This window comes from Barbatula barbatula (assembly GCF_947034865.1).
Source record: "Barbatula barbatula genome assembly, chromosome: 8".
In the NCBI taxonomy this organism is placed as follows: domain Eukaryota; kingdom Metazoa; phylum Chordata; class Actinopteri; order Cypriniformes; family Nemacheilidae; genus Barbatula; species Barbatula barbatula.
This window is the reverse complement of record NC_136771.1, coordinates 16,514,453-16,537,368: the sequence shown is the minus strand read 5'-3', so window position 1 is coordinate 16,537,368 and position 22,916 is coordinate 16,514,453. Positions and strand designations below refer to the sequence as shown.

Here is a 22,916-nt window from a genome sequence, read left to right as displayed (position 1 = left end):
ACAACTCAAAAGATAGAAATTTCCATAATAATAAAAAAAATGTCATCTTCCTTCTTGCCAGCCATTCAGTTCCTCCACAAATCAATCCCCATCTTTCTTCACTTCTTTGTTTTCCCTCTCACTCCCTCTCCTCTGCTCTGAGTTCAGAATATCATGCAGAATGTAGGTCAGCAGTCGGTGCTGAGTTTCCAATTAGAAACAGCTGTGTATTTTTTTGTCCACAGAGTGAGCGGAGGTCAGCGAATTCTCCTCTTGTTTGTCCTTTCTCTCAGGCTTCTTTCCATATCTTAGTTCCCTGTCTAGAACAATAAGGTGCTTGCTGTCCCTTTCCATTGATTTATGTGTCGTGTTGTTATTCTAAATGATAAACCTTAGTGTATAACGTCCTTTCTATCTCTGAATACATTGCGATTAAGTACCAACAATGTACCTTGTTATTAATCGTAATAGAATCATTTTGAGGAAACATGTTTGATACATTCAGATTTCAATGCACGCTCCTATGCTATTCTAAATTACAAAATAATAAAACATTGGATGTTTCTAGAAATACAAAAATTCCATGTTACACATTGATGCTTTCTGAAAATACAATATTGCTATAAAATAAACCATGATGGCCTGTAACACATAATCTTACGTTCCAGGCCCACGTGGCATCTGTGCACACAGAACTCTGCAGAATAACAAAGGTTATTATTCATAAAGTTTTAAATACTCGCCGTCTATTGCTTTCATGTTTATGAAACATTTGTATAATTTCACGATGCCCTTATCTACTAATAATGGTATTTTTAGCTCTGTTTACTATGATGCACAAAAATACACTACAGAGAAATAGCACAGATAATGTCAAACAGTCCAAAGATTTCATCTTTGGAATTTCACAGAATGTCACTCCAAAACTCTCACACAAAATACTTTCAAAGGCACGAAGACACAAAAAAAACTACCATGTTGAAAGTTTGGCACTTTGTTGTAGTTTCCCACATCAGTCATTTGCAGTAAACACATCTCGTAAATTATGTATTAACAACGACATCAAAAAGAAGTTAAAGTGTTCATAAAATCTGACACAATATATGTTCATTAATCATGATCATTATTACGGTAATTATATGTTAGTACATTTCATGTTCAACTTATGTGATCTTTTTGTTGTTTGGTGATACTAATGTAAGTTTCAAAGCTTTGCAAATGTACCTTTGAACCCCTGCAATGTTACCACTTCAGAAATGTAGGGGGCCGCGCCCTTAGACTTCTGTCAGTCGAGTCTTGACATACTTTACATTGACTTGATGATTGTGAACAAGTTAACAGTTTGGTTCTTAAGTGTATATCGCTGCGTAGCGTTCTGCTCGCATAGTACAATTCTAGACTATTAAATCAAACAGATTTTCACCACTTTTCGTTGACTGAGTTCTTCCAGATACAACTTTGCCACTGCCAACATAATCCTGTAAACGAGACTATACGTTAAAACACGCCCGTTCTTCCTTTGGCCAGTCAGCAGAGAGCAAAGTATACCTCAGACCAATGAACGATCAAGGGGCTGGATCACACATGCTGTTGCTGGGGCATGGCTTCAACCTTGTTACTATCACTGACAAACCAATCATATGACATCTCACAATGTGTCAACATCTTTCCTGTGTACTTCTCTTCTTAAAGGCGTTCATTGGATACAAATGTTTTTAGGTTCCGCCTTCCATACTTTTCTATTGTCCGATTGGGAGAAGGAGCCATCAATCGATCTCCGATTTTCGTTTACGTGCAGTCTGCTATAATTTTTGTTGGGAGTCTCCACGACTCAGAATTGAGCACCACTACCTATTTCCAGCGTCATCAACCTTGTTTGTTTTTATTTTATTTTTTCGACTCTTATTTTGCATAATTTGGTGTTACGTTTTTTATTTTTTTATTTCTGCAAATCCACCAGGATGGAACTTAATTCTCTCCTTATTCTTCTCGAGGCAGCAGAGTATTTGGAAAGAAGAGACAGAGGTATAACATGATGTCTGTCTAAACAACTAAAAATGCACTTTGTAGTTAAAATCTTCATTGTTGTGCGACTCGGATGTCTTTTCGAAACCTCCCGGCTGATCAAGTTTTGTTTAAATCAAACTCGTTAGGCCACTTAATGTTACTACGTTACAAAAATTACCAAGCATTAAAAATATGAATATGACGACGTGCATGTCAGTGTTTACAGACTGTCAAATGTGCATCCACTCGTCATGTTTAACAAGGGGTTGTTTGTTTACAGTTTGTTGACAGAATTCTTAAAAAGCTTGACGTGAAAACTATTTTCGACAATTCTCAAGCTGTCTAACCGTTTTCTTGCATTTTATCAGTTCACTAATGTCTATGTATTTAATTTGTTTGTTTTCCCACTAGAAGCTGAACATGGTTACGCGTCTGTTTTACCGTACGATAGCGACTTCTCTGGAAAGAAAAGTAAATCTTCGCCCATTTCAAGAAAACCTCACAACAATAGGTAAATACAAAACGCACTTGACGTTGTATTATTATACTGGTACTGTAAAGTGATGTTTGTTCTACATGTAACGTAAATCGCCATTTTTTGTTGTTGGGCTTGGCTGTGTATAAACATTGCCACGCGTACAGCATCAACTTTCTGTAGCTGCTGTTGGTTTCCTTTTTCCACTGCTGCTGTCACGAACTCTCTTCAACTCAACCATTTTAAAGCAAAGAGATAACGTTTCTCATTTACCTAGACGCTTTTAATGTTGTTTGGGCACGACGAAATGTTTAACGTCGTTAAATCCTCAAGTTAACTGGACGTTTACGTTAAAGACACTTGCTGACTGCTAAATGAGTTATGCAGCCGCATTGAATAAATCCTTCCTGTCCAATAAATGTGCATGCAAAAAAAGTCAAAAAACGTATTTGATCGTGCAGTCTGTGAAAGTTAAAGAGATGTTTGCAGTATTACAACATTTGTTATTTGTATACTTATGTTTAGGTGGGTCGTACATTCCGGTGAAACATGAACACGTCATAGATGGCATTCTTGCAGTAGTGTCTTCTAGGTGTGGTTAAACACTGGGTGCTTGGTGTGGTGGTGAAAAGATCCATGTCAGCTGAGAGCTTTGACTCCTGGGTCTGTTTTGCAGCGAGTGCGCCCCTTTCCTAGCAGTTTCCATTAAACCTAACAGTCAAAACGTAAAGCAAGAAGAGCCCTTCCCCCACGGGAGCGTAACAATACTGGGAGTTGAGGATTTCCAGGGAATTTGTGAAAATCTTTTCTAGGGATCAATGCTTTTCTTATTGTATATTTAAATTGCAAAAATGTGTCCTGACATTAAGCCCTTTGTAAATTTGAATGGGGTTTTGGCTGTACAATATGACATTTGCATACTTTATAGATTTACATTGATAGGGGGCTGTCCCCAACATATGGGAACATGACGTGCACACCAGGTTGCATGTTTACTTATAAGCTTTTATTCTCGGGGTATATGTTACGATTTAACTATATGTTTTTTTATGAGGATATAGTTAGAGTAGAATGCTTTGTTGCACAGCTGTACAAGGACATGTAGCGCTCTTCTCGGTACAGTTCTCATACATTAGACTCACAAACAACAGACAGATAGGATGAGACGCATCTAAACAATGTTATTAAAGTGCATGTAAAAACAAATCCACACATATGTATATGTACACAAAATGTAAAAATATGTGAGTGAAAATCTAAAGTGTAAGTAATAATACTAATCATGAACATGATCTAGAATAGTTTTTAGAGACTATAGAGCTATGAGTAGTCCCGTTGGTAGCCACATTATTATTTTCAACCCTATTTATCAGCTCTTCCCTCCGACATTGTTTGCCTATATTAAAAAAAACTGTTTTTCTTACAAAAACTATAGCTTTTACCATCTTTGCAGCCACTAACCTGCCATTTGCCTGTTTTAAATGATGCAGTTTTCTAACACTGACATGGACATTGTTCTATTTGTTTAAATTCAACTATTGTGTGACTCTGGTGCGGCACCGTCTGTTTGTCCCAACAAGTGAGGACGGAGGGAGTGTTTGCCAAACACCAAATTTTGCAATTCTGTTTGCTGTTAGTAGTGCCTTATAAATTACAACAATATATTAATATATGAGAAACCATGGATTGCATTATCTATACAATTTTTGCATTTCATTCATGCACTACTACAGTCTCTTTATATTGTTTGTATGGAAAGAATGTAATTGCCCCATCGTACATCCCTGCATTTATACTCCGGACAAAAATAGCAATGCGTTGTAGCGTGCTGAATTTCCTCTGCGTCATTGAGTGCATATTGTTAGCTCTTTATTTGCAGTGATGTTGGGAGAAATGGGGTCTAATACACACAGTAATGGAATAGTAAAAAATGTGTTAAGTGCATATTTACATATAAAACCATATAGAACTGCCTTTGTTGTGGAAATGGCCAGAGAATATTATGAGCATTGATCTTTTATTTTTATATATATATATATTTTTTTGAATAATGAAAATAGTTTCGTATTATTTTTAAGTGAAAATGCAGTATGTTTGACACCAAAACGGTTTATGCTTTTTAGATCATAATTATTTTTTCATATTGAAGTATCAGTAGGGGCTGTTGTTTTTGTTTTTAGTTGCATTAAAAGAGGATTGCATTAAAAAAGAAGTGGCAATAAATGCGATATGTCAGCTGAAACATTTCAAGCCATGCATACAGTCAGATAGCACTCAGCCTTTTATAGGCCCATTTGATATTTTCTCAAATATTTTTTTCTCACGTGTGACAGCAGGCAGCATTTTATTTGTGTTCCTGATAACCTTTTGACCAAATACTAATGCAAAGAAGACTGCTGATAACTTCAGTTCTGATGGTTATTTCAAACAGGTCTATAAAGTGAAAAATAAGATCAGCCTGTGGCAGTCTGTCTGAGGGTTCCCTGTTGTCCACTCATGTCCCTTTTTATACGATATGTGTGCTTTTTTAGCAATCTCATATCTACCTCTGTTTATTTTTTGTTTAGGTCATCACATAATGAGCTGGAAAAACACAGGTAAGACTTTGTGAGCGTGTTTACTTTATTTGGTATCTTGTATCTGCTCCTTTCACCTGACCTGACCTGACCTGACCAGTTTAACAAATCTATTTTCAACTGGGTCATATTTCTGTGTTAAATATCATTTTACATAATCTCCAAGGGAAGAAAACATTCTCACATCATCGTTTTAATGCTCTCTTATGTCCATGAATGAAAAAGTGTTTCTGTAATATACCTTACCAACCATACCTTAATATTAATGCCAATTTTATTTACATGTATTACTTGTCCTTGGAAATGTATACAAGGTGATGAACTGTTGTAGTGTTACTGTATAAACTAATTAAAGTGACAAACATTTTGTGCTTTTTATGTTGGTGCAATAGTCAGAAGGTTAGGTTAGTTTAGGTTAGGGTATTTGTTTTCATTGTCACATGCTTGAGTTTGAGGAATACGACTGCGCGGTGAGAAATGTCTTCGGTCATGCCCCTCCTCTGATTAAGTTGAAACAGAAACTTTGGCAGGGTATCAATGATGTGTTTTACAGTTGTTCTGCTACGTTGTACTTTTAGCCCTGACCAAGGCTTGTGTGCTGAAACGCATGGACAAGATACAGATAATATTAAATGTAATCTATTCATATCACACGTGCTGCTGGTATATTTTTTGTACTAGTGTAGACAACACATCTTGTTTACATGGCTTCAGAGTTCATAATTCAGTATATTCATTGGTAATGGACCTTTCAGAATATCTATATTTTAGTTCTGGGTAGCTGTGTGTTCATAGAGGCTATGTAAGTGAATTATTGAATCAAAATATCTTTCTTCTTTAGAATGTCACATGGTTTGTTGTAGTGTTTGCTTATTTCTTAATTGAATAAGGTTAACTGGTAACTCTTCGAAATTACCATTTCAACAATTTTTATTTTACCCCAAATATTTTTCTCTCATTTACTCAACCGTGTGCAATCTCAGATATATGAGATTTCTTCAGTGTCATTCAATACATCTCTATATAAAAAAATTGCAACTACATGCACCCTCAAAAAGACATGCCCCTCATTAACAGTCATCATGATGACTCGAATAAGCTAACGTTTGTCTTATTATGGGACATATAGTTTTCACCATCCAGAGTCGTATGGAGATCGGCCATCATGTTCACAGACGACGTAATGAATTAATTTTATGTCATCGTAATGAATTAGCTTGCAAGAAACGTGTTATGCAATGCTACGTTATCCCGCGAATGATAGTGGACTTTGTCAATTTATTTGGTAGAGTAATGCTACACAGTTTTACGTGTTTGAAACAGTCATACAGTCGTCGTTTAAAAAGTAAACTACGTTTACGCTTTTTTGGGTTTCCTTTACTCGCCAAAGAGTAATCGTGATCCATAATAACAGAAAAAAAAATGCTGCATCCCAGATGCTTTATAACCACTGCCGCATTTGCGTGTTGCTGGGTATTGCGGAGCACCAGATATTAAGTCACTGATTTGGGACAAATACAAGGGAGACAAGGGATGGGTGTAGCAAGGGTCAATAAAAGGAAGGAGGTGGGAACCAGGGAACATAAAACAACTTTTAAAATAAAATACAAACAAACAAAGTAAAATATAACACAAACATAATAAAATAGAACATAAAGTCCAGCCCTGGTCCTCTCTTGTCGTACCCTCCTGTCGCTCATACTTTTATGCTCCCAGAGCTCCTCCGTGAGAGATGCGAGACCGGTGCAACGCGCAGCTGACACTCATTATCACTCCCGCCACCGGCCTCGGCCGTTCCCTCGCGGCTTTGGTCCCGCCTTGCCCGTTACAACGGGCCATTATTTTAAATAGGAATTTCTCTGGATTGTTTCTAAGTATACGCAGTCCCCTGGTATCAAACCCACGACATTGGCGTTGCTAGCTCCATGCTCTAACCACTTAGCTAAACATATTGACCCACATGGAGGCACAGCACGAAACTACAGCATGAGCACAAAATACATCATCATATTATCCCTCCATAGCTGTTGATTCACTGTAAGTTCATGTTGTTTACCTTATGCACATATTGACAACAGAACACAGACATTTGACTCTGGTTCACTTATCGCGTGCGGTTAATGTCCGGCATAATTTAGTGCTGGGACTGCTCCATCTATCAGTTTCAAACTATCAGATCTCCAAATCCAGCGTTACATTCACCGTTTATATAACATTCCTCAACGAAATGCAGTGAACAAGCAAACACAGATGAACACAGATGAATTGATGAAAAATCTTTCTGAAACATATACGAACCTTGGGGGAGCGTATCGAGCACTGAGATACTATGTCATATGCGTTTTGTAACAAGTTGGCCATGTACAGCATGAGAAGCAAGCACGTTTACATTGTAAAGAAGTCAGAATGGATGGAACACTGTTCAATCCCCCCTTAAACAAAGGTGATTTATGCTTTGTGTTTTGACTGAAGAGTTCATGTCAGATTCTATAGTCCTCCAAATGACTGATTGACCTAGCTTAAAATTTATGTTTTTCCTGGAAAATCTGATTTAAATGCCAACTATTCATGGACAATTGAATTGCTATTCCCTATTTGTCCCATTTTTAGGAGCCTAGTTTCAGATGTTTATGGATTATTTACTGCCATTGTTTGTTTCATTTGGAAAAAAGAAAATTCTGTCAGAATGAGGCACAGAAGAAATTACTAAGGCAGGAGGTGACTTTGCTAGTAGATTGCTAGGGATTTCGTTACTGAGTTAAGAAAGTATCTATAAAGATGAACTGAACTGTTTTGGTCGGCGCAAAGCAATATTTTACATGATTGCATTCACACATGGTCTCATAAAGGTGATTTAACTTTCATTTACTCGTAAAGACTCTTATGTGTAAAAGAGCTATATAATGTTTATACCTCCATATTTAACCTAAATTGGAGGACATTAAACTCTTTCATATTGTACTAATTACAGGTTTTAGAGTTACCCTTTTAACTGTTTACCCTGTTATCTGCATTATTGAGCTCTTTTGGTGCTGTAGTGTTTATGTGCATATTTGTTAGGCTGTGGTTTTCTGGTGGTTAACAGCTGTAACAGAAGCTTTGCAGATCTGATGCTGTTTGTGCGTCACAAAGTACTGTCTCAAATACGGTATGAAACAGAACTTGACAGACATTAGGGCAATAACAGGTGAACAGGTAATCAGTTAAATATGTGTGTGTGTGTTTAGGGAGAGAGAGAGTTTGTGAGAGAGACGACTCTGATTTGTTAAGACAGGAATCAACGTCATGTATGGCCTAGGGACCAATGAGAAAGTCACTTGCCCTTTTGGCCCAGTGCGGAATGGTCTCCAGATCTTAGTTATTGATCATAAGTTATTGGTTATCAGATCATAAACTATCAGTTATTGATCATATCCATGCGTTTGTGTTATATTGAAAGCAATTTAGCATTTGTGATGTGTTGTGGACTATATTGTTGTTGTGGTTTAAATGAGTTAAGTCATCAAAATAACAAGTTGAAGGTTTTTCAAAATTTAGAGAATGACATCTTGGATAGTATGGATCGTGTTGGTTTTGAAAATCATTTGCATAACTTTTTAAATCAAAAAACTCATGTGGCTGTTCATATTAAATGAAATATGACACGTATTTTAAATAGGGATATGCATATAAAAAATTCTCAATTCTGAAATGGTTTAAATATCATTAAATATCACAGTTTTAATAGCTAAAACAGATTTATATGGAGCCCATAGCCTCCTTGTGCCTGATAGTGTCCCAGAAATCAGACATTTAGCTGGTTTCCTTCACATTAATTGCAGGGACAGACATCTTACATAAGGGTACAATTGCAAATCTCTAGTAATCCAGTTCTTCAGGCCCTCTTGCTTCAAAGGCTTTAAACCTGCAACCTATGTGTTTGCGGGCCATCACAACCAGCTCCCTTAATAAGCAAATTCTCTATATTTATATCCCAGTGTAATAGTCCACTCCTCCAACTTGTTCTTGATTTGTTGCAGACGTGCCAAACTGCGATTGTACCTGGAGCAGTTGAAACAGCTTGTGCCTTTGGCTCCTGAAAGCACCCGTCACACTACACTGAGCCTGCTCAAACGCGCTAAAATGCACATCAAGGTACAAACAAATCAGCATCTTTATGACTGTGTCTCTCTTTGCACTGACGTAAAGAGGTTAGAGCTGCTTAGCGCAGTTACAGTCAGAGAGGAAGTTAATCAGGAACTGTCTACAGGAAGTATACGTTACCCTGATGTTGCAACTCAGATGACCCACGATTCCCGACAACAGAGACGGCAACGTACTTTCCCATGAGATGAGTTTTAATCTCTTTGCATGTTGCAGACAAACAAAATATACTTATAGCAATTTATACAGGGCATCTGGCTCATTAGCATGTTGGGATTATGTTAGGTCATACCCAGGCTACAAATGTGTAAAGCCATTTTCTTCTCAAGACCTGATGGCAAGACAGTAAATGTAGTTCTGTCCCATGAAAACCTCAGTGGTATGTAAAGTGTCACTTTCACCTACAGTCCATGAAAACAACAACAATAGAACTCCGTATGGCTCTGCTGACCCTCTTTTCCTTTCCTGTTTGGACCAGAATATCAACCAGTCTCGTTTCCTGCAGTAATGCGTAGATTTGGCTTTATAAAGTTTTGTACCGTTTTCAGATTGTTTTCATTGCTCTAATTGATTTCTTGCAGTTTGCATAATAAGACGGACCGGTTGATGCGTATCATGCAGCTTGGTGTCTTTTTTGTGTTTTGTGGTTTGATCAGTGGAAACATGTGCTTTGCAGAAGCTGGAGGAACAGGACAGGAAGGCTGTCAACGTTAAAGAGCAACTGCAGAGAGAACATCGCTACCTTAAACGACGCCTTGAGCAGCTCTCTATACAGGGCTTAGAGCGTATTCGCACAGACAGCTTGGGCTCCACCATCTCCACAGAGTCTGAGCAAGGTACAGCACAGCTGACATATTTTCTGTTTTCAGTTGTAAAATTGCAAATTTATAAATTGATGTCATGTTTCCTTTGAATAGGAATACATACACATACAGTATATACACTCATCTAAAAGATTATTAGGAACACCATACTAATACTGTGTTTGACCACCTTTCGCCTTCAGAACTGCCTTAATTCTACGTGGCATTGATTCAACAAGGTGTTGAAAGCATTCTTTAGTAATGTTGGCCCATATTGATAGGATAGCATATTGCAGTTGATGGAGATTTGGGGATGCACATCCAGGGCACAAAGCTCCTGTTCCACCACATCCCAAAAATGCTCTATTGGGTTGAGATCTGGTGACTGTGGGGGCCATTTTAGTACAGTGAACGCATTGTAATATTCAAGAAACCAATTTGAAATGATTCGAGCTTTGTGACATGGTGCATTATCCTGTTGGAAGTAGCCGTCAGAGGATGGGTACATGGTGGTCATAAAGGGATGGACATGGTCAGAAACAATGCTCAGGTAGGCCGTGGCATTTAAATGATGCCCATTTGGCACTAAGGGACCTAAAGTGTGCCAAAAAAACATCCCCCATTACACCACCACCAGCCTGCACAGTGGTAACAAGGCATGATGGATCCATGTTCTCATTCTGTTTACGCCAAATTCTTACTCTACCATCTGAATGTCTCAACAGAAATCGAGACTCATCAGATCAGGCAACATTTTTCCAGTCTTCAACTGTCCAATTTTGTTGAGCTCGTGCAAACTGTAGCCTCTTTTTCCTATTTGTAGTGGAGATGAGTGGTACCCGGTGGGGTCTTCTGCTGTTGTAGCCCATCCGCCTCAAGGTTGTGCGTGTTGTGGCTTCACAAATGCTTTGCTGCATACCTCGGTTGTAGCGAGTGGATATTTCAGTCAAAGTTGCTCTTCTATCAGCTTGAATCAGTCGGCCCATTCTCCTCTGACCTCTAGCATCAACAAGGCATTTTCGCCCAGAGGACTGCCGCATACTGGATGTTTTTCCCTTTTCACACCATTCTTTTTAAACCCTAGAAAAGGTTGTGCGTGAAAATCCCAGTAACTGAGCAGATTGTGAAATACTCAGACCGGCCGTCTGGCACCAACAACCATGCCACGCTCAAAATTGCTTAAAGCACCCTTCTTTCCCATTCTGACATTCAGTTTGGAGTTCAGGAGATTGTCTTGACCAGGACCACACCCCTAAATGCATTGAAGCAACTGCCATGTGATTGGTTGATAAGATAATTGCATAAATGAGAAATTGAACAGGTGTTTCTAATAATCCTTTAGGTGAGTGTATGAAGAGTTTGTTTTTAAAAGAAGAATCTTGTTTTTTTATTGTGCAGTCCAAACAATATCAATCAAACTGCAGATGGTTTTGTTTTGATCCATAATCATTCAAGACTCCACAGCTAACTAACACAATAAAAACATGTTAACATAATAAAAAACATGATTTATAGTTTTGAGTTATCTAGTTTTGGAACCAAACACTTAATTTACAAATGAATTGGTGAATTGGTTGTATTGACAAACAATAATCTATAAGTTTTACTTAATGCATCAAGAAATGATTATACAGTATGTTGCTTATCACAGATATTAATTTCAAATCTTTTTTTCTGATTCTTATGCTTAGAAAGTAAGAAAATAATAAAGAATATTATTTTAGTTATTATTTTGTAGTACTCCGATGGTATTATTACGTTGCGGTGTAAGTCACTGTATTTCTGTGTGTACAGAGGTGGACGTTGACATTGAGGGGATGGAATTCACACCAGGCGAAGGTGATAGTGTGGACAGTGTTAGCGATGGAGAAGACCACTACAGCCTGCAGAGCAGCTCCAGCGACGGAGGCCACCAGTCACATTCCCACAGATTACAGTCTCATATCTGCTAGGCTAAGCAACAACGCAACAGTGTTTCACCTCTAACGTGCACATCAGCCTCTCCCAGCTGGCAGGAAACAACTGTCTGGACCTCCTCACGTGATTTAAACTCTCTCTCCTCCCAGCCCTTACATAACGCCTTATATTAGACCGTCACCCCACCGCACAGGAACACATTGACAAGCAATCTGTGGTTTTAGTGGGAACATATGTAGTGTAGTAATGCCGTATTGACTTGTCTTTTTGGGTGGGAGAAACTGTGGCTCTCTTCCACAACCTAGTGAGCTGTCTTGCTTTCTGCTCTCTAGCTCTCTACACAGGCAACTACCTTTTAACTGTAGTGGAACCTCAAAGGTGACTTAACTGATATACCCTGCATATGTAGCTTCTTGTTATCATTCGTACACACATACAAAGACGCCAAATGTAAAAAAGATCTTGCTGTTCGCTGTCAAAGCCACAAAATTAAGCTTAAAGGTTTTTAGGGATCTATAATTCTCAAATAAGCAGAACAAATAGATGATTTGTCATCATCGACACTATTCAGTACTAGATCAAAATATATTTCTATTCGACATTTTTCTCTACTCAGTCCATATTGAAAAGTGAGTGCAGAACATTCTACAGTTAGTCGGTATGCATGGTGATATAAAATGAGCTATATTACAAGTCGGCTCAATAGGTTTTGGAATACAGCTTGTATGTGTGCTTGTTGAAATAGCAGAGAAAATTGTTGTGTGCGCAGTTACGTTATTTTCATAATGGCTTTAAACCGAATCTGATCATTATGTGGTTCGTAAAACAACGTGTGATTGCATTCCGAACAATAACAGACAACTGGAGAAGAAGTGAAAGAACTTTAAGAAATCGAAATAGTGACTAATGGTTAATTAAATCATTTTATGTTAACTAATAGCACTTAGTAGCAACAGATGCAAAAAAGGTTCAGTCTGAATATAGCATATAGAATCAGTTTCCCATCTTCAGTAGTAAAAGACATGGGAAGATGAGTAACCCTATTCTTTTAAACTCCCTTACTTACTCATGAACTTAAATACACTGTGCTTTGACCATTAAGCACTTTGGTCTGAGTTCATTTGCTCAGCGTGTGTGTGTGTGTGTGTGCGTGTGCGTGCGTGCGTGTGTGCGTGTGAGGCCAGCACTCAAACAGACAAGTCAAAACTGTGCATGTTACAGTGAAGGAGTGTGAAAAGCTCTTTGACAAGGTGTTGGTAGTGCCACAAAATATCATTGCTTTTAATTTAGCTTTTAATCTTCTCCTTGTAACCTTTACATTTACATGCAATAACTTTAGAAGCCCTTTATTGGGGGTCTACAGCAGTATATTTTGAATTCAGTGTGCAATATTCTGTAGCCTAAGAGATTTTTAGCTGGGCTTCCAACACTTCGCAAAGAGACCTAGTTTGCAAAATGTGTTTGATCGATGACAGCAAATAAAATACATAAAACTAATGTACATATGAAAAAAGAAAGCCAAAATATGTATTGGTCACTTAAAGTGATGTTAGCAAGTGGAGGCTATATTTTCTATATTACCTTTTGTATTATATTTTCCTAAATGTTCCTTGATAAAAAATAGAGAAGAGTATATATATATATATATAGAGATATTTGAAAATGGTTGACCACAAGGCCAGGCTTGTTTTCTTCATAGGAACTCTGGCATTTGTCCCTAAAATCTTCCACTGTCATGTTGTGCCTTGGCCACATGTCATATCCCTGTTCCTATCCATGTCATGTTCCTGGACATCCCTCCAACCTTAGTCAGATCCACAACTGCCATCCTCAGGCCTCAGAATAGTGATAAATTCCAACTTTTTATATTCTGTAAGCCTGTTGTTTTTTGCCTAACGTGGAATCTATGTGATCCACGTCTATAAGACTGATAATCTCCTCTCAAGGCAGCTCATCAGTGAAACTATCATCACCAGCTTATTTAATTGGACTTTGCTTTTTGTTTTTGAATATCTGTTATTCATTTTTTCCATGCCTGAGTGTTTTGTATTTCAACTAATGAAGTGGGAGACCTTGGGAGAAGAGCATCAGAATCAATCATGAATGGCAGCTCAACACCGCCTCCCTCTCCCCTGCTACCAACCGTTTCTGATTTATTCTAAAGTGTGATGGAAGGGATCATAGTATTGGATCTTCTCCCAGCAAGATACAGCTAAGATTCTTTCATTTGACAAGGTATATTATTGTAAACAGCACTGATTCGATACTATGGTGCATATTGTGACCAACTCATTGCGTTTGAATTTTATTTTTGTATTCATTTGTACCTCTCCATTGTTTTCAAACACTGAAAAATTGGAGCAAAACTTTTGTTATCTACATTTTCATGAAGAGTTTACATTTATGTCATGGATATACCTGACTGTTGTAGCAAAATAATATTTTCAATGTGTACCAGTATGTTGATCAAGTGACAAAAAACCTCTTGCACAGAACCTCTCATTAACAAGGTGTAGTTGGAAGTTTACAGAATTGGAATTTAGTTTTTCATGTGAGATACAATTATGAGATTTTAGCTTTCATTATCTAATGAATATCGTGCCTTGGCATTTGAAGTCAATGTAATAGTCAGTTTCTGGTGTGATGAAAGAAATTCATTTCAGACCGATTGAATATTGGCTGCAGGGTTTTTGAAGGGTTTGAAACACTAAAATTAGTATATGTCAGCAGACTAAAAAATGCAGTTGTCCAAGGATCTTAGATGTGTGTTCTGTCACTTTGCTAAAAGAAAAATAATATGATCAAGTCCACAAACAAACCACAGTCAGATTAGGTCAATGCAGAGGGAAAGCTGGTGGAAGAAGGCAGGAGTTTGGCAGTACAGGTTATTGAAAACAGAATTGTGACCAAAAATAGGGATTTGAAATATTTAACCATTTGTATACACATAAAAGCACTAAAATAACTTTTTATTATAAATAAGTCATGGTGATATTTAACTTTTATTTTTCTAACTCTTCCCGATTTCGGGAGGCATACGGTCATTTTGGATCTGTATCTTTAAATACTAGATTTGGTATCTATATTTTCTGATCACTTTGCTTCTCCCCTGCTCCTTTTTTGTGTCCATGTAGCATTTTTTTGTGACCGGTCAGCGAGTTTTTCATATTTTAGAGTACCCTTGCGTTTTGGCATGAGATTAATTTAATGCTAGCGTGAAAAGGAGGAGCCTATAACCTGCAGTGCTTGACTGAGAAGGGAGGGTTCTGTGCCAGAAACCTGTGAACAGATTTCCTTTTAGAAAACGAGTAATATGCATTCAAATGTTGTATCATATTATAATGTTTTTTCTTTGTGTGTGTCTCTGTGTACACATTTACCTGGTGCTGGCTATGTTTGAGCCCACACTTTAAGGTATTATGTATTCTTGTACTGTAATATAAATATTAAATGTTTTATACATATTGGTTGAATCATTATTTGCTATTTGAAAAAAAACACAGGTACATGTTGATATTAACATGACCTAATGTCTGCTTGGAATATTAAAGGGATCGTTAAACCCACAAATTCAGCAACTTTTTCGCATGATTCTTCAAAAATATCTTATTTTGTGGTCTGTGGAAGAACGAAGGTCATACAGGTTTAAGATGACGGGAGGATGAGTAAATGCTGACAATCTTTTTTCATTTTTGGGTGAACTATCACTTTAACTTTCTGTGGGTTATTTCACTCCATATCAGTAGGGGGCGCTGTGTATATTAAACAGATTATATTTTGTGGCGTTCGCGGTGCACTCTGGGAGGTTTGTCCTCTTAGATGTCATTGTTGTGAATTCTACTCTAGTTTGTTAAGTAGCAGTAATATTAGCATGCCTGGATACACAGCGGACGAAAAGCTCCGCTATGAGCAGTTGATAAAGCTTCGGCGACAGTGGCTGAAAGATCAAGAGCTCACTTCTCGAGAGCCTGTCACTGCACCCAAACCACCCGGCCGCATCGCCCGATTCTGGGCTGGATTCCTGGAGCCCAAGACGCTCTGGAGATTATACGTGAGTTTGTCTATATACTCAAAACCAACGCAAATCAATCTCTTAAGTAAAATTATGTTATGTAGGCTTTTGTTTACTTGCATTGAACTGTGAATACAATAACTGCTAAATATCATTATAACATGCCACCTTCTCTTTTCTCGTTTTGTATCAAGAGTTTTAAAGCTTATAATGCCGGTGTGTTTGCCGTCACGCGCATTCTCATCCCTGCATGGGTTGTGCACTACTACACGAAGTACCACGTCGCTGTAAGTGTATTGCCGTCCTGAGACGCATCGTTTCCACATACATATGCTTATAAACTGTGTACCCCCAAAGGGAAAAATGTGTATAATGGAAAGATAATCCAAACAACTCTACCTCATAGGCTTTGAAACGTGAGCTTCAATACGGTTTCATACCTTTTATCTATGATGGAACCTGTAAGGGACCAGGCATTTTAGCTATCACTGCCCCTATCCATTTTACACCATGTTTCAGACAAAACTTGTCAAGAGTATGATTATTAAAAATAGACCCACTGCATATCGCTTTGCCTAACAGCTTGCTGCTTATTTTAAAAAGGAAATATTTTGTGAGTTTTAAGGTCCGACTTTGGTTTATGGAGTGTCCAACTAGTTTACAAACTCTGATCTGATTGGTCAGATGGTCTAGTATGAAGATAAATCAGTAGCAAAACTTGAAATCATGTTGATTTTTTTATTTGGGAACTTGTAAAGTAAGTATTTGTACCTGTACACTAAAATGTTCACTCGCAGCCCCAATATTAAAACTTGTTGAGATTTGCACTCGTGGACAGCAATCACAAATCTGTCTTCTGAATTTGAAGTTGCAGAAAAATATTCACAAAATGTGTAAACTGGCATTTACAAAATACATGGGCAGATACAAATCCATAGCAAATATTTACACTAATTCCTAGAATTGCAACCACAAATAGGCATCTACATTCTCTCAAATCTGTCACTGCAGTTGGAATCTTCCTGCCTCGACTTTTGCTACAACTTTCGTGATAAACCCGATGCAAACTAACTTGTGTACTTGAAAGCTCAGAGGTCAGAGAAAGAACCGTTTGATGACGTCATGCGGCTGAGCCACACCGCCCCCTAATGGAAGGAAAATCACAATGAAAGGATCTAGCAAATAATAGTTTAAGCAATTTCTACTTTTTAAATATTTTACACATGTAAAGACATTGGAAATGAACACATGTAAAGACATTGGAAATGAACACATGTAAAGACATTGGAAATGAACAGAAATTGTATGCACACTGTACAATGCCAGCATATAAAATAATAGGGACTGTATGCATTACCAGGAAAAACGGAGGTCAGAAGAATACATATCATATTTATCTGGAATTAATATGAATTTGCAGATTCACAACACATAAATTACACGTACAAAAAACGGTACAAAGTAACGAAACTTGATTTGCACATTAACAAAACTTTTTTTGTGCATTTAAATTCATTTTATGCTTGCAATGTCCTGCACACTTTCACAAATTTTATCCTAGTGTGACGCAAATCTAAACCGGAACTTAAATTAGAACGACAGATGACTTGCTTGCATAATTCAGAGTCGACTTCTTTTTCCCTTGTTATTCATTTACTTTCAACTTGGCAGACTGCCTGCATGCACACACAGCAACATTACACACTGCATGAAATGTTTTAAGGACTTTGTAATATTTACTCTTTAATGGCTATATAAAATATATGTAACTAAATCTACATACTTATCCTAAAGTCAGAAGATATATATATTTTTTTTATTTATATATTTATTTGCAGAAATTAGTCACATATCTAAGCTTTTTAGGTTCCAAATTTATTTTCAGCATTTTAACAGCCACGTTTTTGGCTTTAATTGTTTTTGATTTAATTTATTATGTTTGTGTCTGTTTATTCGTGGAACATAAGCAGTTAAAAGTAATTACCTTTATGAATATTAACCATGGTTTATTAAAGTAAACCTGTAGTAATCATGTTTTTTACCATTTTTTTTCTGTGGCGAGAGCAAACTAAAATTGTGGTAAAAACTTGGTTAGTTAATGCAGGGCTGGACTGGGATAAAAAAAGGGCCCTGGCATTTTTGCTCAGACCGGCCCACCACAATCGGTCGGACACAACCAACCAGTACCCCATCCTTGCGGTCCCTGTAGATATGCATATCTACTTTTCCATTCCCCAAAACCCCTACAAAGCTGAGAACTAAGTGCCATGGACCAGTGTACTCACTCTCTCTTGACTGACTCCGTGGTGACCAAAGGTGGCAGTGGAGTAGGGCCTACACAAAGTGAGGGCAGAGAGAGAGAGCGAGAGAGCGAGAGAGCGAGAGAGACGAGAATGATAACTGAATGAGAAAAATGATCCCCATACAAGTATCTTTAATATATAACAATGTAGAGAGATGGTTGCACATATTTTATACTTACTTAGTGGAAATGGCTCCACGGTGAACATCATCTCTCTGAACATCAAAGACAACGAACTACAAACGTAAGGGCATCCTGAGAGAGAGAGAGAGAGAGAGAGAGAGAGAGAGAGAGGGGGAATAACGAGTCACATTTCAGTCTACAATATTCTGAATATTTTTATAATAATATCAATAATCTCAACTCACCTTACAATAACAGCAGTTTCCTCAGTAGCTTGCTCTTCTCTGCAACTCTGTCAATTACAATGTGCTCCATGTTATAAAAGCTAGTTAACATTAGAATAATCAGCCGAAGTTGCAATTGAATAAGTTAACTCTGCTAACCTAGCTACAAAAACAATGCAAAATAGCTTATGCTGTGTTATTTGACTTAAGCTGACTGAGTGGCTAGTGCAGTAGGTGACAATCTGACAGACATTATAATAGCGACAACGATTATGTTGTCTTACTATAATATTCATTAATTTAGGTAAATCATCATCATCTTCGTAGTGGCCCAACCAGGCCCACACACTGTGATGTCACCGTCCGGAGCAGAAGGTGGCAGTAATGCACCAAAAAGCTGTTTACCGTAAAACACGAAGAAGTCACCGGCCGGTCCCTGTATGGTGGTGGCGTCACTTACTGGACCAGGATCGGTGATCCTTAGCTGTTGTGTTTCCGATATGAGCTTGTTCTTCAGAAATGTTTGGTAATATGTAACGTTAGCTTGTGTGGACGCTACCGCACTACTTGATCAACAAAAGAGCTTCGCTACGGAAAAGCTATTTGATTCAGAAAACAGCGACGTTACCACTACGCTACTGAAAAATGTAGTTAAGCTAGTAGCGTCACTGCTTGTAGCGACGCTACTGCCCAACACTGCTTACAGTTTCAAGTACACTCTCCTACTCACTCTGTCTCTCCTTGACTTCACTATCAGACACCTACTCCTCTGCCTGGGTGCCGCCATGGCTAGTCACCTCTCCTCCATGTGCTATGTTCACCTGTTTTTGCAAAATTTCGTCAGGTACTATAGGCTTGGAAACTGAAGCTACAGCACTTAACATGTCGGTTATTTTTGCACATGTTGAGGCATCAACCTCTAGAATTTGTATTTGTTTGGCCCGCAACTTCTCCGCACCCCCCTTGCCCTTGCGCTTTTGTTTCTCCATCCTAAGTCCACAGATTTCTGGCTCTGACCCACTGACTGCATTTGACACAGGAAACCGAGGGGGAGGGGTGGAGCCCTAACCATAAGAGATGATTGGGCCAGCCCAGTGTCAGTCTGGATAATGAACCAATGGCCCGCTGTCCCTGCTTTATGGGCCGGTCGTTGGCAAATAAAAAAAAATAATTTTATATTAATCGGCCCCCAAGTGCGTCGGCCCACCGGGCATTTGCCCGGTATGCCAGATTACCAGTCCAGCCCTGAGTTAATGTATAGGCAAAGGTGTAGAGCAATCTAGAGTTAACATGTTGTCATTATAGGGTATGCCAATATTTTGCATATAACTGTTTTGCATATTTTCTTTTTTCTTTATATTAATCAATTTCATTACTTTAAAAATATTACAATGAAATGGAATAGAATAACTTTATTGTCCTGTTCATGTATTATGCGGTTTTAAAATAGAATTCTTACTTATACTGGAAAAGGATTGAAGCAGTGGTCACAGATTAATTGGTCTGAAATGGTTGAGTGTAGACCGAAGAAACATAGTATTTTTAAACGATAAGCATGCATTACAAAATTTGACCTGATGCAAAAAATAACTTAATGTTTAACATTGTATATGCATTTAATCATTCATTTTATATGTATAAATAATCATCATACTGAAATGTATAATAATTTTTTCCCCCAGAAAATGCCGTATGGAATTGTTGAGTTAAAACCGAGGCTGTTCCCTGTAAGTAAATTTGAACCTGGGAATACACATGCTGTGTTATAAAGTGTCTGCTAAATGCATAGATGAACACTACCTGTCAAAAGTTTTAGAACACTTATATTGAATCTTGTTATATTTTATAATTTTTATTGTAGTCGCTGCAATTGAAGTAGTTCCCATCTATTATGTTCCCATATTCATAATTCTGTCAAAACATATATTTCAAAAACATTTTCATTAAATAAAAAATGCTTTTGTAATGAAGAAAAGTTTATCTTTGCTGAATAATATTTTTTCTATAAATCTATTTAGATTGTGTTCTAAAACTTTTCAATGTTTAGTTACCTTCTTTGCTGTTAGATGATGAGAGCATTATTCTGTATTTGATTCTTTTGAACTTCCTCACACACATTTTTTTTGGCCACATGTTTTTCAGGGTGACATTATTTTGGAAACTGGAGAAGTTGTCCCGGACCTTCCTGAAGCCAATGGCCATGGTCATCATTAAACATGCCATATTATGCTCAGAAAATCTGCTTCTATTGTAAAATTGTTTGTGTATATTATGTCAATAAAGATGATTGATTCTGAATGCCTTTCCTTTGCTGTGACTTGTATAATGTATCTTACATGTATCTTTACTTGTAAGATGATGGTAATGATGATAACAGCTATTTAATGCACACAAAAAAACCTAATGCTTAATCTGCTCAATTATTATGTAATAAGTTACTTTTGTTCGCATTATAATAAGATAATAATATTGTGTTACACAAATAAACTTTAAAATGAGATTTGGGTTTTTTACCTCACTTTTCCAGCTAACTCTGGAGTAAGTTTTTCGGGTTTTTTTCTGACAATTAGACCTGCTAGATGAATGGGATAGTTAAACCAGCAATGAAAATACATAAATCATTCACGTATTGTTTGTATCGTCAATATCCTTGTTTTGAGGACTTTTATTATGCATTTAGTTTGAGACTTGTGATGTAAACGGAAGAAATGTGTGCGCATTCGGACTACAAAATGAAACACTTGATGCAACATTTACTTTGTCTCCCGTCGATTTGTTTGTAATCTAAGATATTGTTACTATTAATAAGTGAAAACTTTTCCCAGCACAAGGTTTGTAAATAAAAGTGAAACGAGCCAACAGGTGAAGTTATTTGACTTTTGATGGACTATGTCCCGTCATGTCATCATTTCTGGCGTTACTACTTCTTTTTACATTTGGATTAGTGATTGTTGCGTATGAGGCTAATGGATTTAATGAAGAGCGGGATCCTGAGCCTCCAGACTGGAGAAAGACTTTTAAAAACATCCGGAACGGGATCCACAGGATAGACAAATACCTTAATTTGGCTATGGATATGATCGGAGGTTCAGATGGACAGTGTCGATTCACGTGTAGTGATGGTCGGTCATGATTTTAAAGACTTCACATTTATAACTATTTCATTAACACTATAAAATTGTCTGTATTTTCGTTTTTATTATTTGATTCTCTTGTTTTGACTTCTATAAGGTATATAAATATTATATGATCAATAAACATTTGGCAGCCATAATTAAACGATGGGTTAAAAATCTCCGTTTATTGGTTCAATTTAATACTCTTCATAGGGTACAAACCAATTCCTCGCCCCAACTACAAGCCACCTCCACCCAATGGATGTGGTTCTCCAGTTTTTGGATTTCAGGTGAGGAAGGAAAACATTTATTTTGTGATAAATATGTACCATTTTTATTACTGCAATTCTGCCCTTCATTTATCTAATGGGTCAATAAATGTTTGCTTTGAAGTTGAATGTTACTTATATCAATAATACTTCTTTTTACTTTTGTCATTGTTGGCTGCAGTTTGATATTGGGATCCCATCTATGACCAGATGTTGTAATGACCATGATAACTGCTATGATACCTGTGGGAAAGAAAAAAAGTACTGTGATTACCAATTCCAAGTCTGCCTTGAGTCTATCTGTACAAATTTCCAAAAAACACTAGGCTTGTCTCAGGGTGTACAAGGTAATTTCAAAGATTGCTTAAATAATTTCTTGTTTTTTTAAACTAGCATACAACTTAAATTGTTTTTAACTTAACTTGACTAGACCGTGGCCCATGCTGTCCTGACTGCGCTTATACACTATGCTGAGATTTTACAATCTTTTTTTACACAGCCTGTGAATCAGCAGTGACTTTGCTCTTTGACGCTGTCATGCACTTGGGATGTAAACCTTACATGGATAGCCAAAGAACATCTTGCATTTGTCACTATGAAGAGAAGCCTGATCTGTGAACGGTTAACATTAATCATGAAATCTGCTTGTTATTGTCTTAATATTGCAGTGCTGAATAAAATACTATTTAAATAAATTATGTTTCTTTTCAGTTTTCTGTTAATCAAAACTTGACTCACTGTTTGGAGCTTTTATTCTGTTTTATTATTACATCTTTAACATGGAAATAATCCAAATAAACCTGATTAAAAGTTCAGCCATAATCATTGTCCAAAACCTTTAATGGCTTTTTTGTGGCTCACTTTGCTTAACAAACATCAAAATGTGTTGAAGATTTGATTAACCAAAATATAATGGAATCATGTACCCATTATTGTAATATTATAAGTTCATCTCTACATAGTAAGGTCT

General features: G+C 37.3%; 3 protein-coding genes across 3 annotated transcripts; all 3 read left to right on the top strand.

The window, feature by feature from the left end:
• The first annotated feature begins 1,775 nt into the window (after nucleotides 1-1,775).
• On the top strand, nucleotides 1,776-15,357 carry mxd4 (MAX dimerization protein 4). The gene is made up of 6 exons (XM_079463097.1): nucleotides 1,776-2,004; nucleotides 2,398-2,497; nucleotides 5,029-5,058; nucleotides 9,057-9,171; nucleotides 9,857-10,016; nucleotides 11,778-15,357. Exons 1-6 carry the CDS (start codon nucleotides 1,941-1,943, stop codon nucleotides 11,933-11,935), a joined length of 627 nt encoding a protein of 208 aa, XP_079319223.1. The 5' UTR covers nucleotides 1,776-1,940; the 3' UTR covers nucleotides 11,936-15,357.
• A 312-nt stretch (nucleotides 15,358-15,669) lies between these two features.
• On the top strand, nucleotides 15,670-21,418 carry ndufb6 (NADH:ubiquinone oxidoreductase subunit B). Its single transcript, XM_079462348.1, has 4 exons — nucleotides 15,670-15,951; nucleotides 16,107-16,199; nucleotides 20,244-20,288; nucleotides 20,704-21,418. Exons 1-4 carry the CDS (start codon nucleotides 15,772-15,774, stop codon nucleotides 20,773-20,775), a joined length of 390 nt encoding a protein of 129 aa, XP_079318474.1. The 5' UTR covers nucleotides 15,670-15,771; the 3' UTR covers nucleotides 20,776-21,418.
• A 42-nt stretch (nucleotides 21,419-21,460) lies between these two features.
• Nucleotides 21,461-22,766, top strand: pla2g12a (phospholipase A2, group XIIA; the record flags this gene model as incomplete). The annotated part of the gene is made up of 4 exons (XM_079462347.1): nucleotides 21,461-21,683; nucleotides 21,891-21,967; nucleotides 22,128-22,293; nucleotides 22,446-22,766. 4 exons carry the CDS (start codon nucleotides 21,461-21,463, stop codon nucleotides 22,562-22,564), a joined length of 585 nt encoding a protein of 194 aa, XP_079318473.1. The 3' UTR covers nucleotides 22,565-22,766.
• Between the last annotated feature and the right edge of the window lie 150 nt (nucleotides 22,767-22,916).